General features: G+C 37.9%; 1 protein-coding gene across 6 annotated transcripts in view; it reads right to left on the bottom strand.

The window, feature by feature from the left end:
• Positions 1-14,615, bottom strand: part of LOC122686822 (PHD finger protein 11) — an 80,669-nt gene that overhangs the window by 39,770 nt on the left and 26,284 nt on the right. For 4 of the 6 annotated variants that reach the window (XM_043892118.1, XM_043892119.1, XM_043892117.1 and 1 more), the window contains 7 exons: positions 14,014-14,183; positions 12,302-12,518; positions 11,677-11,776; positions 10,201-10,294; positions 7,713-8,023; positions 3,927-4,015; positions 1,126-3,352 (listed from right to left, as the gene is read on the bottom strand). In XM_043892118.1, the coding sequence (XP_043748053.1) occupies positions 3,235-3,352; positions 3,927-4,015; positions 7,713-8,023; positions 10,201-10,294; positions 11,677-11,776; positions 12,302-12,518; positions 14,014-14,183 (1,099 nt within the window). In that variant the 3' untranslated portion in view covers positions 1,126-3,234. Of the gene's footprint in view, positions 1-1,125; positions 3,353-3,926; positions 4,016-7,712; positions 8,024-10,200; positions 10,295-11,676; positions 11,777-12,301; positions 12,519-14,013; positions 14,184-14,615 lie in introns of those variants that run through there. The other 2 variants (XM_043892120.1, XM_043892125.1) reach the window with 2 other exon arrangements.

Here is a 14,615-nt window from a genome sequence, read left to right as displayed (position 1 = left end):
CCCAAGTATTAACTGAATGCAATGCCAGTTTCCAATGGTAAGCCTTTATTTAGCACCCATAGGGTACACGGCACCATACAAGATGAGGTTTCTGGCTCAGGGAACAAACACACAAAGGAACACAGACGCGGGTAATTAAGTCGCAGTTACAAAATAAGTTGCTCTGTAAAAAAGAAACATGTAATAGCTGGTGGTTTGCTGAGGCAATCAAAGGAAAAACTTCTGAAGTCTTGCTTTTTGAGCAGGTTTTGAAGAGAGGAAAGGAGGCAAATTGGGGATAGAAGAGAAACAGGGTTAGAAAGGATAACTTAGTCTTGACCAACACACATGAATTACAGAAGCAGGTGTGTGGAGCAGCAAGACGAGAGAAAAGGGCAGGCTCTGGCAGCAGATTTTTGCCTTCAAGCAGTAAGACTGACTCCTTGCAGGCCAAAAGGAAAGGCCTAAAGAGACCAAATAAAAGATTGAACAGCTCAGCTGGGCCAAGTGAAGCAGGTGAAGGGCCCCTTCTCCCACTGTCAGGTCATAATCTCAGCTTTTCAGTGTTTCACTCTCAAGGAGGAGCAGACTGCCAAGGCCGCTAACTGAGGAAAGCCTAAATCCTGAAAGACAAAGACCAAAGGAAACATACAAAGAAAACAGAAACCTTGTAGGTCACAGAATATTCAGGAAGAAAACATAGACACAAATGCCTGTGTGTGATGTACTATACAAACAGTATTTTCCAACCACGAACCATGAAGATACTGCAACCATGAACCAAAAATAGGATACTATTGAAGAAAAACAAAATGTTCAAAGAGAGCTCTAGAAATAAAAAAAATGAGCCCCCCCCCCCAAAAAAAAATAAAGAAACCAAAACCCACCACAACAGACAAATTGGAAGATTAAACTGAGGAAATCTCCCAGAAAGTAGAGCAAGAAGACAAAGCTGGAAATTAACACAGAAGATAAGAAAATCAGAGACAAATCCTGGAGGTCTTATGTCTGGGTAACAGGAATTCTAGAAAGAGAGAACAGATAAGGTATTATTAAAGAAACACTTCAAGAACAGTTCCCTGAACTGAAGAACAAAGTTTTCAGACTGAAAGATCCCACCAAGCACCTAGTATGAGGTATAATAATAGACCTTTACTGGGAATAGAACACTGGGTCAAAGAGATCGCTATAAGGTTCAAGAGAGAGAAAGACTGGTCATGAATATAAAAGATAAAGATTGGCCTCTGACTTCCAATAGTCACTCTGAAGGCCAGAGGTGAGAACATTTTCAGATTTCAAAGCAGCAACACTGGAATGTAGCAGGTATATTCAAAATTGGGTATGAAAACTACTCACGAACTCTCTGCCCTGCCAAAACGGCAATCAAGTGTAAGGGCAAAAGAACATGTTCAAACATATAGTCTCATTTACCTCTCATTATTTCCCTTTCAAAAGGTACTGGAGGATGGTGCTTCACCCATAAAGTGAAAGTCACTCAGTTGTGTCCAATTCTTTGTGACCCCATGCCCATATGTGGCAGTAAATCAATGAAAGCAGAAATAAGGGGATTTAACTAGAAATAAACCTGACATTGGAAAGACAAAGGGAATCTCTAAGATGCTGATGGGAAATGACAACTGGGAACCAGTACAGATGAAGAAGATCAAGATGTCAGATCTCTGTACAAATTTCCCACATTTTTCAAGTGTCTTCATTTTATTTCAGTGCGTTGCCTAAAATTCCTGGATGTTTACTGTGAATAAATGAACTTCTCAGCTTTCCCCATTTGTCTATGGCTGTCGGGTTACAATTTCTTGCTCCCTTTCCTAGCTCTTTGGTCTCCCACTCTCTAAACCACCTTCAAGTTAAATTTTTATTTAGTTCAATATTTTTAAGAAATTAAATCCAGTACAAATTTAGATTCTTGTTTGAAAGGTGCTGCTGCTGCTGCTAAGTCACATCAGTCGTGTCTGACTCTGTGCGACCCCACAAATGGCAGCCCACCCAGGCTCCTGTGTCCCTGGGATTCTCCAGGCAAGAACACTGGAGTGGGTTGCCATTTCCTTCTCCATTGTCTGAAAGGTAACCAAAGGTAATTAAACCCAGAAGCAAGCTGAGAAAAAAGAAAAAAAACAAACCCTAAAAAAAACAGAACTACTTCAATTACTCCTTTTTGAGCTAGTATTCCCATGCTGGCTCCAAGGGTGGGGAGAATTTCCTGACAGCCAAATGTACATCTTAGTTACAGATAAAGTTAGTTTTAACTCTGGGAGACTTTCACCCCCTTTCCACTAGATGATCATGGTCAGGAAACCTACAGCAGAGTAAATCTTTCCATTTTTCTCTAGGAAAATAATTTGCACATCATGCCCAGGAAAGTCCAACGGTCTGTTTCAGACTTTTTTTTTTGTTTCAGACTTTTTCAACAGAATTGTTGTAAGTGAAATTCTTACCCAACACCATCTCTTCTGGCAATAAATAAGCCATGTCTGACTATTCTCTTAAGTTTCCTTTTCTTACGGTTCTACTCTGTCTAGAACAAAAATATTTCAGCTCCTCCAAGTTTCTATTCCCTCTTTTCCTGTGTTTGTATAGAAGGAGTGAAGAGAATCTGTGGAAAAGAAGTTTCATTTCAAAAAATGTGCCAAAACTTTCCCCTAGGAGAGTTTCTCTTCTTTCTCATTCAAGTGGACTTACAGGACACTATTTCATGGAGCTTCTCCAATTAACTTAAAATACTTGGAAGTAATATGCACAATACTAATATTCTTCAGGCTCTGATGCCCATCGTATGGCTCACAATGGTAAATTATTTGCCAGGAATTAAACATAAATAAATTTTGTAGGTAAAGAGGTGAAATTTGGCCCTGTGGGCCCTGAAAGTCAAAGATAATAATTACAAAAACAGTAAGAAGTGCTGAAATCAATTGTGACACTTGTTCTTCTGAATATGTAATTTACAAATAAGTTACAAATTATATAGTGGTATTTCATATAAAATATACACATTCATTCTACTCATGTATAGTTGAACAGCAGTAAGAATAAAGAGATAGACTATGCATATGAAAATGTCCTTATTTTGTTCCAAGCATTTCTAAGTAACGCAAATAAACACTCCCAATAAGGGTAAACTGAGAGGAATTCTCTTGACAGATCGTAATGTAAATTAATTCCACTGACCAGTGGGGTTTCCTTTGCATGGCCCTGGTTTCAGCTTGATCAGCTGATTTCATGAGCAGGCATTAACTAGATTTATAATATTTTTTTTCTACACTTATTAACCCCACATTGGCAGAGGATTTCTTTCTCAGGCATAGTCCCAGCTTCATAACCATAATCCCATGTTAGTTCTGTTCTTGCTTTCACATACCTAGAAAGTAGAAATTTTAAAAATAATCATAAATTATCCTGAATGAACCAAATTTTACTATAATCAATTTTCATATTAACATCATTAACCCTCCTCAACAATATGGTTTTCTCTCTCCAACATCCACTACTTAGGAATGCTCTTTTATTAAGGATAATCATTTGAGTTTTATTTCACATCTATTAAAATCCCAAATAAGAAGAAACTTGTCAATATCCACAAGGGAGTAAGTGTGTTTTTAAAAAGAGTGGGCCCCAGCAATGCGCTGAGGCCTGGGGAGGTAATCGCGGGTAGTTTTGACTTAAAAGATGTAGCATTCTGCATCATTTATTCTCTGAACTGAACTGGCTGAGACCTGCAATTCTTAGCCTTTTTGGACATTAATTCTAAGCGGAAATAAGAATTAAAATTTCAACTATTTAAAATTTTATCACCTCTAAACATTTTGGGATGACTGAGTATCCTAGGGTACCAGAGAGTTGGGGCTATAGCATATATCTTTTTTTAATATTTTTGTACTGTTATTTTTAAAGTCACAATTTCAAAATTAATCATATTAAAAAAATTTTCAAACCTGTTGGTGAAGAACGCCACCAAGGGAAAATTTCTGTCATGTGTTTCTACAAAAACATTCTGTACCAAAAGATTTGGGCAACAACTATGCTGTTAACAAAAATAGACAAACACGTAAGTTAGACATAGCATAAAGTCTGATACATTGTTCTTTGAAGCATTAGAATACCATTCTGTTTCCAACACATCTTATTTTTATTTCTTTTTTTTTCCTGACTAGTATGTAAAATATCACAGCTCATTACAATTTTGTTGATGGTAGGAATTCATTCAGAAAGCCCTGTTTTGACATTCTTACATCTTGCCAGTAGAAATGAAAAATAGTAAAAACTCCTATTTATCATTATTATAAATGCATTTATCTTTTGATTCACCAATCCAGTATCTGGGAGTGTATTCGACAGATATATGTGCATATGTATCCACGTAAGATTATTTACTGAACATTGTTTTCAACAGTAGAGGATTGGAAGCAGTCCAAATGTCTATCTAAAGAGGATTATTTAAACTTCGGGACAGCCACACATTGAAACCATATGCACCTATAAACAAAAAATAAATGAGGAGCTCTGTGTACTCATACAGAAAAATCTCCAGAGTATATTGTTAACTTAAAACACAAGGTGTAGGGCACTGAATGTAACATGCTATCTTTTAGGTAAGGGGTAGGAATAAGAACACATCCTTACACTTACTTGTATTTGTATAAAGAAACACTATAAGAATATACCAAAAAGTAATAAAAAATGATTTTACTATAGAGGGTGGATTGGGGGCAGGGCGAACAGGGGCAGCATACATTATTTTTAAAACAAAACAAAAAGTTTAATATGAAGAATATGTTATGACCTAAATTTTACATCATAGTCAAACAGATCCTTTGGAAAGGGTATCTATGTAGGTAATTGATTTCTCTGCTGAACACACCATTATTTATTGTTTTTCCAAGGCTTCTAACATGGTGATAACTATTTCCTATCACCACCAATCCAGTGTTATTTTGCTGCACATGAGCTGTTATTGCTACACAGTCATCTATCACCAGATTCATAAAGGGATTGAATCCCAGCAATATTCCTGACACATTTACCACTGTTAGATTTCAATGATAACTTCCTATCATCCATACATTTTTTTTCAGTTTGAGCCTGGTGAGCTTTACTCAGGGTACCTACTTGGCAGGGTCAGAGCTGCCGTGAAACAATTCTGTTTGTATGTATTCTCTAAGGTGTTCTATTTAAGTTTTTAAATCATGAGACTGGATTATCTATGTAGAAAATTAAATTTAAAAAGACAGAAAAGCCTTGTTTTTCTCCTTCTACAAACAAGGGGGGATCCAGATAGTGAGACCAACCATAACATTCCAGTGCAGCCACTATTCAACGTAACTGACTGGAAAGAAAGCCACGACAGTCCTTTGCTAGGGATCATTCTTTACTGATCTCCTGGCTCTCCTGGCATGTTTAGTAGCTTCCAGCATGTTTGGCAATAGTGTAGAAGTAGTGAAAGTGCAGGAGACCCAGATTCGATCCCTGGGTCAGGAAGATCCCATGGAGACAGGAATGGCAACCCACTCCAGTATTCAGAGAGGATTCTCTTGTTAACCAAGTATCCTTCTAACTAGGAGAGAGAAAAAGAAAAAGGCCAAACAGATTTCTCTAGAAAGAAAAAAAAGTTCTTTGGTTTCAAAGATTTTCTGACTTGAGAGTACTTTTTCCTCTGATGGCACATGAATTACATGTAAAATGATCAGTAAACATCAATTTCAAACCATTCAAATGTCACATTTTGAAGAGGTGTTGAGGGAATTCCCTGGTGGTTCAGTTCTTAGGACTCTACTTTCACTGCAGAGGGCACAGGTTTGATCCTTGGTCAGTGAACTAAGATCCTGTGAGCCAAATAGTACAGCCACAAATAAATAAATAAATAGGTCTTCAGTTTAGCAAAGGAAATACATAAAAGAATCTTGGGCTATGCATGCTTCCCATTATTTTAAGGGAAAAGTCAAAGCTGCCCATCCCACTAACTGAACCCCCCAGAGAGGAAGAAGAGCTCTGATACAGAGAAAAGAGGAAAATTAAGGCCATATCCAGAGATCAGTGAACCTGAATGGACCTTTCCAAAGGATGTGTGGAGGCTATCATAAAGTTCCCGTCCTGCTTCCACGACTCCTCATCACCCTCCTGGGTAGGATAAGTCAGAACAAAGTAGAGCCCAGAGAGTAGGAGGAATGCAGGTGGCTTCTGCACGGTCCGGCTGGCCAAAGACAAGACAGTCTATATACACTGGGACTAGTGGTAAAGGTATTTTTCTTTTTTCCCCTGGAAAATTTCTGGGACTATACATTCTTTGAAAAGCATGTATGATGGTAGGAGGCAGGAGAGACGAGACTGGCAGTCTGATGGGAAAAGCTAGCTCCAATTCCACCCTACACAGTAGTTATGGCCAATAATACACAGTATCCCTCTCATCATGAAGATGCCAGGAGTCTTAAGTGTCAATGAACCTTGTGAAGTGAAAGTTGCTCAGTCGTGTCTGACTCTTTGTGACCCCATGGACTATACAGTTCATGGAATTCTCTAGGCCAGAATACTGGAGTGGGCAGCCTTTCCCTTCTCCAGGGGATCTTCCTCACCCAGGGATCGAACCCAGGTCTCCGGCATTGCAGGTGGATTCTTTACCAGCTGAGCCACAAGGGAAGCCCAAGAATGCTGAAGTGGGTAGCCTATCCCTTTTCCAGCGGATCTTCTTGACCCAGGAATAGAACCGGGGTTTCCTGCGCTGCAGGCAGATTCTTTTCCAATTGAGCTATCAGGGAAGCCCAATGAACCTTAAATCAGAGAAATCATAAATATTCCTCTATATAAATGAAAATAAGTCTCATTACATATATCCCAAACATACACAGAAACAGCAAATGACTATGGCTTAGGAATAAAAAAAGAGTAAGATAGTAAAATGCAATATTCTGATAAACGCACTGGTTTTCTGTACTAAGCCACTGCTGCTGCTGCTGCTAAGTCGCTTCAGTCGTGTCCGACTCTGTGCGACCCCATAGACGGCAGCCCTCCAGGCTCCCCCACCCCTGGGACTCTCCAGGCAAGAACACTGGAGTGGGTTGCCATTTCCTTCTCCAATGCATGAAAGTGAAAAGTGAAAGTGAAGTCACTCAGTTGTGTCCAACTCTTAGCAACCCCATGGACTGCAGCCTACCAGGCTCCTCCATCCATGGGATTTTCCAGGCAAGAGTACCAGAGTGGGTTGCCATTGCCTTCTCCAGTACTAAGCCACTAAATCACTAAAAATTTAGTGAGAGTAAGTAAAACGTAAGTGCTCCCAACTAATTTTTTTAATAGAGGTATTTCTGAACAAGACCTTCTATTATATGCGACACAAAAGAAAAACTTATTCTATGTGCCCCATTGTTTTTTCAAAGGAATGCATCTTAAAAGCCTTTCAGTAAATATATATGATTTTCTTACTTATCATTTCTTATAGTTTCTTGAAGCAAATGTTTACTGTGTGCTAGATACAGTTTAAGCACTTTATATATAATACATTTAATCTTCACAGCATTCTAGACAGTTATTAACTCCATATTACTGAAGTGGGAAATACAGCATGGAGGGGTCAAGTGAGATGTCCAAGGTCATATAAGTAGAGGACTGGCATTCTAATCCAGGTAGTGTGGCTCTGGAATCTGTCAGTCATATTTTCCTCATGATTTTGTGAAGAAGCCTAGGGAAAAAATGTGTTTAGATATAGGAATCTCAGCCCATATACTCACATTAAGGAAGCGGCCCACATTTCCTTCTTTTGTGGCATCCAATAAAAACACATTCCCTTTATTGAACTTCTCTAGAGAATCAGATGAAGCATCCTTGGTTTCATTTGGTAACACTTTACCACAAAAGACCTGCTGGTTTTGACATGCTGGAGATTTTTCCTCTTGGGGCTTTTGTATTTGAACCTCATTCTTGTCATCCAGTGTAACTGCTTGGTGACATGTGCCCCCTGGTGGAGTTTCTTCTCTACACTTGGTTATATCTATCACATCGTTGTCTTCAGAATCTTCAACTTCGTTTGAGCTTGAGTCCTCTAATAAACATTTTGGAAGGAATTGTCAGGGAATATAATTGGCTGAGCAACACTGCTGAGAGTAACAAAACTAATTAACTGCAAGTTAATTATTGCTAATCCGTACAATGTATTAAGGTACACAGTATGTACAATGTATTAAGGTACACAATACTTCAGTTTTACAAATAAAAACTCTGAGCTTCTGAAGGCTTAAGGGATTCACTCAACTAACTAGCAATAATAATGAAAAGTGGGGTAAGAAACACAGAAATATCTGATTCTGAAGTCTACCTTCTTTCTATTACCTAACAATGCCTTTTTATGAATCTGTATACATGTTGCTGTAACTATACTTAAGCTCTACTTATAAATTGACTTCTCTTCAACTTTGGACTCTGCATTTAAATATATTCTAAACAGCTGTAACAGAGGGTTTAGGGAGCATTTTAGGCCTTTATGATACCAATGAAAGGCTGGGGAGACCCCGATAAGAGTCACCCACTCTAAGGCCCAGTAGCAATAACTACCGCTATGGATTTTGTATATGTTTTTGCTAGATGATCATTCAGTTATTACACTTTTACAAACAACACTACTTTAGAAGATGAACTGCTTATTCTTCTTATCCAATAATGAAAATAATTTTCCAAAATATTCAAAAGTATGAATGCATGTCAAATGGAATACCTAAAATTATTATTAAAAAGTCATTTGTGCCACCTAATTCAGTGGCAGAAAGAAGTTATACTTTTCTAAAATTAATGTTTTTGATGTAATCATCACTGTTTCTGGCTGCTTTTTCCTATCATGGGTTACTTGCAGTAATATTAATAGTACATATTAATTAATATTAATTAATTAATATTAATAATAATATTAACCAATAATATTAACAGTACATTTTGTAGTGCCTGCTATATGTACTGTAGTGGTCAATGAAAACAACAAAAGAACCAAGAGCAATAGTATTCAGATGACTTTCATGCATTAAATGGTGATATATCAGAATGTTGTCCTCAAATACACATCTTTGACATAAGAACTATTTTGAGCTAAGGGCAATTTGAGCTAAGCAGTAATACAGGAAAATCTCTCAGTCCTCTCCCCTCTCTGTCTAAAAACAGGATATAAATTTACAAAGGTGTCCTTCTTTCTATTAATACTAGGAAGGTGGGGAGTTGGGGGTGCATATGCCAAGGAAGCCCAAAGAGAGAAAAGGCCACGGTCAGTCAGTTCTTCACAAAGGGTCATGTCTCCGCAACATCTCTTCACTGAGGGATATACTGAAATGCAAATAAACTAAAGTCCAGTTTTGTCAGGTTTTAATATTAAATTGGGCTTCCCTTGTGGCTCAGCTGGTAAAGAATCCGCCTGCAGTGCGGGACACCTGAGTTCGATCCCTGGGTTGGGAAGATCCCTGGGGAAGGGAAAGGCTACCCACTCCACTATTCTTGCCCGAAGAATTCCATGGACTGTATAGTCTATACCATGGCAAGACTGGTAACACTGAAAGATGAGCACTCAGGGTAGCAATATTTTCACTTTTTACTAAGCATCCTCTGGGGCAGCACTGGCTGGAATACTGCAGGAGAATGTCATGTCTTAATTTTTAAAGGAGCCTAAACAAGGAGTTAGGAGATGGCTGTGCTGGGCAGGGCTTCCAAAGCCAGAGATGGACTGTGAGTGGTCCACACTATTCTCCTGCCCAGCATCAGGTCACAGTTGGCATCTAGACCAGGGGTCAGCAAACTTCTTCTGTATGGGGCCAAACAGTAAACACTGTGGGCTACACCATCTCTGTTGTGAGTATTCAGCTCTGCTACTATAGTGTGAAAGTAGAGACAATGTGTAAATGAAAGAGTGTGGCTATCTTCCGATACAATTTATTTAGCAACACTGAAATTATAATTTCCTATAAGTTTTGAGTGTCACAAAGTATTATTTATCTTCTCATCTCTTCTCAGTTATTTTAAAAGGTAAAAATTATCTTAGCTTACAGGGCATACATAAACCGGTGGTGGGCTAGATGTGGCCCACAGATCACGGTTTGTCGACCTCTGATCTAGACATATAGAAAGCCTTGTGATGAATGCAGCATTTTTGTAACAGTGTCTGAAAAAATGAGCTACAAGTATTGAGTAAGAGGGACAAAAAGGCAGAAGAGGCAGGCAACCACAGAATGAAACAAAGCCTACTTCTCATTTCCTTGGCTTTAGAGTTCAGATGTACTTGAGCTGGATTAAGTTCCCCATTATCTTCTGAGGTGACAGACTCTGAGGAAGTAAATCCCTTAAAAGAAAACAAGGAAGATTACTTGTTTAGAAAATTTTACTTTCTAGGTTAGGAAAAAGAATTTAAGTTAGCAGTAAGGCCTCTTTCATCAAGTATCAATCTCCATAGACTGCAGCAATTAGATTAGTTTTCAAAGACTCAAAACTGACAGCCCGAGCAATCTCTGACACGATGGAGCCCTTTTAGCTGTGTTCTACTCCCAGGCACTTTAGTGGGGCACAGCTATGAAAATTATAAGGACTGTCTAGACATTCTTGAGGCATTATAAATTCAAAATAAAATACAAATACCAACAGGTCTGTCGGTATCCCTCAATTCTGATACCAGATGATAAATTTGGCTACCACTATAAGATGTGCAAAGATTAAAAACACTCTTTGGCTAGTTACTTGAAAGAAAAGGTTAAAGGAGCTGCCTAATCTCCATGAGTTGAGGACACTGCAATCACTTTACATGGTAATGATAACTTTCAAAAAGGGGTATTAGGTTTAGCACAATGCTTGGCACGCAACACATTTGACCATTACTATTCTTACCCATGTATTTCAATGGTCAACATATGTTGAGCACTTAGCTGGGTGTCAAGCATTGTGCTACACTAAGTTTCTAACGTTATCTCATTTAACCCTTTTAATTCTGAGACAGATACTATTATTCTAATAGTATGCTAAAAGAAATGCAGACAGAAGATGTTAACCAGCTAGTTAAGGTGCAGTGTTGGAGGGCAAACCAGCTCTATGTGATCTGGCCAATCTTCGCATAATGATGTGGAATTAAGGAGTTATCTTCTGTATGTTACTAGGCAGAGGGAAAATATTTGTGTACCACCTACATTAGAATTTTTATTTTTCACCAACAAGCCATGAACTACCATTTTGTCTGCCTGTTCTATTTCTTGCATCATTCTCTTAAGTTACAGTCTCTGACTAGTTATTCTTCTCAGGACAGACTGAAAAGTGTATCTTCAGAGGCTATCATGTAAAGTGCTGCTTTCTGGATGATTCTCTCATTAGACTGCTTCTGTTCTTTCTCCTACATCTCACAACCATATCTCCTCAACCTAAATTACTCTATCCTTCTTTCTTATGTAATACTATCACTTTAGCTTCTTCCATGAATTCTTACACTCTATAGCTCTCAGTCTCAGTAGATACACTGTCAGATCATGATCAACATTCTCCTTCTATATCTAAGTTGGGAACATGCCAACCGTTACTTAGGATACAAAGTCAGTAAAAATCATAGTCCTAACACTTCAACAGCACCACATTACAAAATAATAAAAGAAATCCTACACATTATTAAGTAACACAAACAATTTGAATTAAGTAGTAGTTAACGTTCTCAGAAGGGCACCATATACGTTTTGCACTTTTTACCATATTTTTCCCATTGTGTTGAATAATGACAGTCTTGGTTTTAGGACTTCTAATGACTGAATGATACCGAATTCTTGAAATGCTGTTATATTTCATCCCTCTGAAAAGGAAAACAAAGTTATTCTGTAAATCACTAAAAATGCTCTCTACTGTGCCCTGAAATATAGACAGCATTACTGTTATGTAAATATTCATTAGAAATTAATCTAAGTTATAACACCTATGCCTACTCTTCACTAGAATAATCATATTTTAAAGTTAATCATTCTGGAAGTATATTTAAAAAATGAAGAAAATCTAAGAAAACCTTTGCAAATAAAATGGTGATAGAAAATAAAAAGAACTGCCAAAGTCATGACATCCATAAACAATCTGATTAAAGTCAAAGTTTTTAAAGATGAAGTTTCACAGATGGAAACTGAGGAAATACAGTATGTTGGTTAGATTTTTAAATTTAAGTGCCCTAGATTTCTCAGTGTTAAACTTACAACTATGAAGCAAACTGATATATAGGAGATACAGAAGTTGGAGTAGAAAGTAAGAAAGAAGAAAAAGAACGAACTACTCTTAATTGGTAGTAAACAGTATAGCTCAATCTTGACTGCGTTCCTACGATCTCACTCACATAACAGGCTCTTTGGTATTACTATGGAGCTTAGGTGGATACTCCCGAGTCTCCATACTTCCAGGACGCGCTTCCAGTTCTATTGGGATAACTTCAATCTCACAATCTGCAACTTCTATTTTCCTCTTTTTGGAAAACATATTTTTCATAATATTCTCTTTTCCATTTTCATCAATAGCATCAGGTTTCTCAGTGTTAGATCTGCTTAGTAATCTTCCTAAAAGAAAAAAGTAAAAGAGCTAAATATGACAAAAAGTAATATAATTACTAAGCAACAAAAGGGCATTTCTTCTGCTCTATTAGAACTGTGTATGGTGTACCTCATTTCTATAATGAAGGTAAACATTAATTCATCCCAGAATACTATTGTGAGAAATAATAAAAATAAAAGACCAAGAAGAGATTTCATATCTTCCAGTACATGAAAAAACACAGGAACAAGTATTTGTCTGTTGGGAAATAACACAGAAGATAAGAGATTGAGCTACAATAATATAAAACAAAAATACAGATCAGAAAGCACTCCAGGAAATTAGAGAGGTGAACTCTAGTCTTACAATTATAGCCTTTGTATCTAGTTATGAATGCTTTATCATTTAAAAACTTTATTTACAAAGTGATGTATTTAAATCTGTGGTGATATGTGCCTGTTCTCACCTTAAGCCTTAAATGTAATCAAAAGGTTAGTCTGAAGTTTATGCATTTTCTTTCAAGGAACTTAAAATTACAGTTAACAAGTCAAAATTAACAGCTAGATTAGAGAGATACCCTTAGGTGCATTTTCTAGCAATGTAGGTAAAGTCAGTAATACTTCCTGGACATCATCTGGCATTTTATGGTAAGCTAACTTTTATCAAAGAGTTACTCAGAAATATGAGAGACAAATGTCCAGGCAAGTTGTGCAGTATTTGTGTCTGTAAGTGGGATGTGCCAGGGATCCAGCTGTGACTGTTCTGAACTCAGGATTCTTGCCCTCACTGAAGTGAACCTGGAATTCCAGATGAGGAGGACTGCTCTGATCCCTGCTGCCTGGGGTCCCACATTTCCTTCAGACTGCCTTGGGAGTCACATTTCACCAACCTTTCTCACTTCATGGTACACACAGAAAGTGAGGGCTTTTGCCTGACACTCTGGGGTAAAAAGAAGAGACTACTAGAGATGGACGTGTCTGGCCTGTGGGCTATGACCTGAAAGAATCAGTAATTGCACGACCGTAACACACTGGGGGGAGGCTTTGCTCAGAACACGGGCAACTCTCTATAGAATCCCTGAAATGGAGTGAACTGCCTTGACTGAATCATCACCTACAGGTATTCATTATAACATTAACTTGTTAAGTTCTAATAGCTCAAGATGTTGATGAAGACAGTCTTTGACCAATAATCTTTATCTTAGTAAATCAGTCATTTTTCTATTTAAAAGTTTTCTTACTTTATCCCGAAGCATCTGCGGCCACAGAGACCAAAAAACAAATCTCACGCAGTAACCCAAGTTTTATCCTTTATCCTTTCTTTTCTGGAACACCTGGTACCTCCTAACGCATGTCGTCCCTTCAGTGCTCAATTTCCCAGTCACTTGTCATCCTCTGATACCCCTCCTATATTGTCGCTCTTGCCCTTGCTATAAGATCTCAGTGGCCCTGACTAGTAAAATGGAGATTCAGAAATACAGATATTACCACAGCGTAATGTGAAAGTAAACCTTTGCTTTACCTGAATAAATGCAAACAAACGTCCCTCTGTCAATGTCATCTAGACAGCGCACTCCCCATCCCTTCTTCTCAGTTTTGAACACTTGTAGCCTTACTTGAGGTCCATGCTGGACAACTCGGTTTTGACACATTCGTCGATCACACTTGCATAATAGGCTGCATTCATAAATGCTTGTCAATAAAATATACAAGAGAAAAATCAATTAGACATCTTAAATTAAAAGCAAAAGCACTTTCTATTGCTACCTCACTAATAATTACTGAGGGAAAGAGACTAAGTGTGAAGGCTCCCAGGGCTAGACTGCCTAGTTCCCATCACAGCTCCAGCGCTCACTAGCTGCGTGACCATGGATTTAATCTCTTTGTGCTTCAATTTTCCATTTTTAAAATGGGGATTATATGGTACCACCATATAATATGGATTATATGGCACAGGGTGGTTTTGTGAAGATTAAATGAATTGGGTAAGTCAGACAGAGAAAGACAAATATCATATGATATTGTTTATATGTGGAATCTAAGAAAATGGTATTAATGAACTTGTTCACAAAGTAGAAATAGAGTCAGAGATGTAGAAAACAAGTTTCAGGTTACCAAAGGGGA

Source organism: Cervus elaphus, chromosome 30 (assembly GCF_910594005.1).
Source record: "Cervus elaphus chromosome 30, mCerEla1.1, whole genome shotgun sequence".
Classification (NCBI taxonomy): domain Eukaryota; kingdom Metazoa; phylum Chordata; class Mammalia; order Artiodactyla; family Cervidae; genus Cervus; species Cervus elaphus.
The sequence above is the reverse complement of the archived record's forward strand: the minus strand, read 5'-3'. Positions and strand labels throughout refer to the sequence as shown.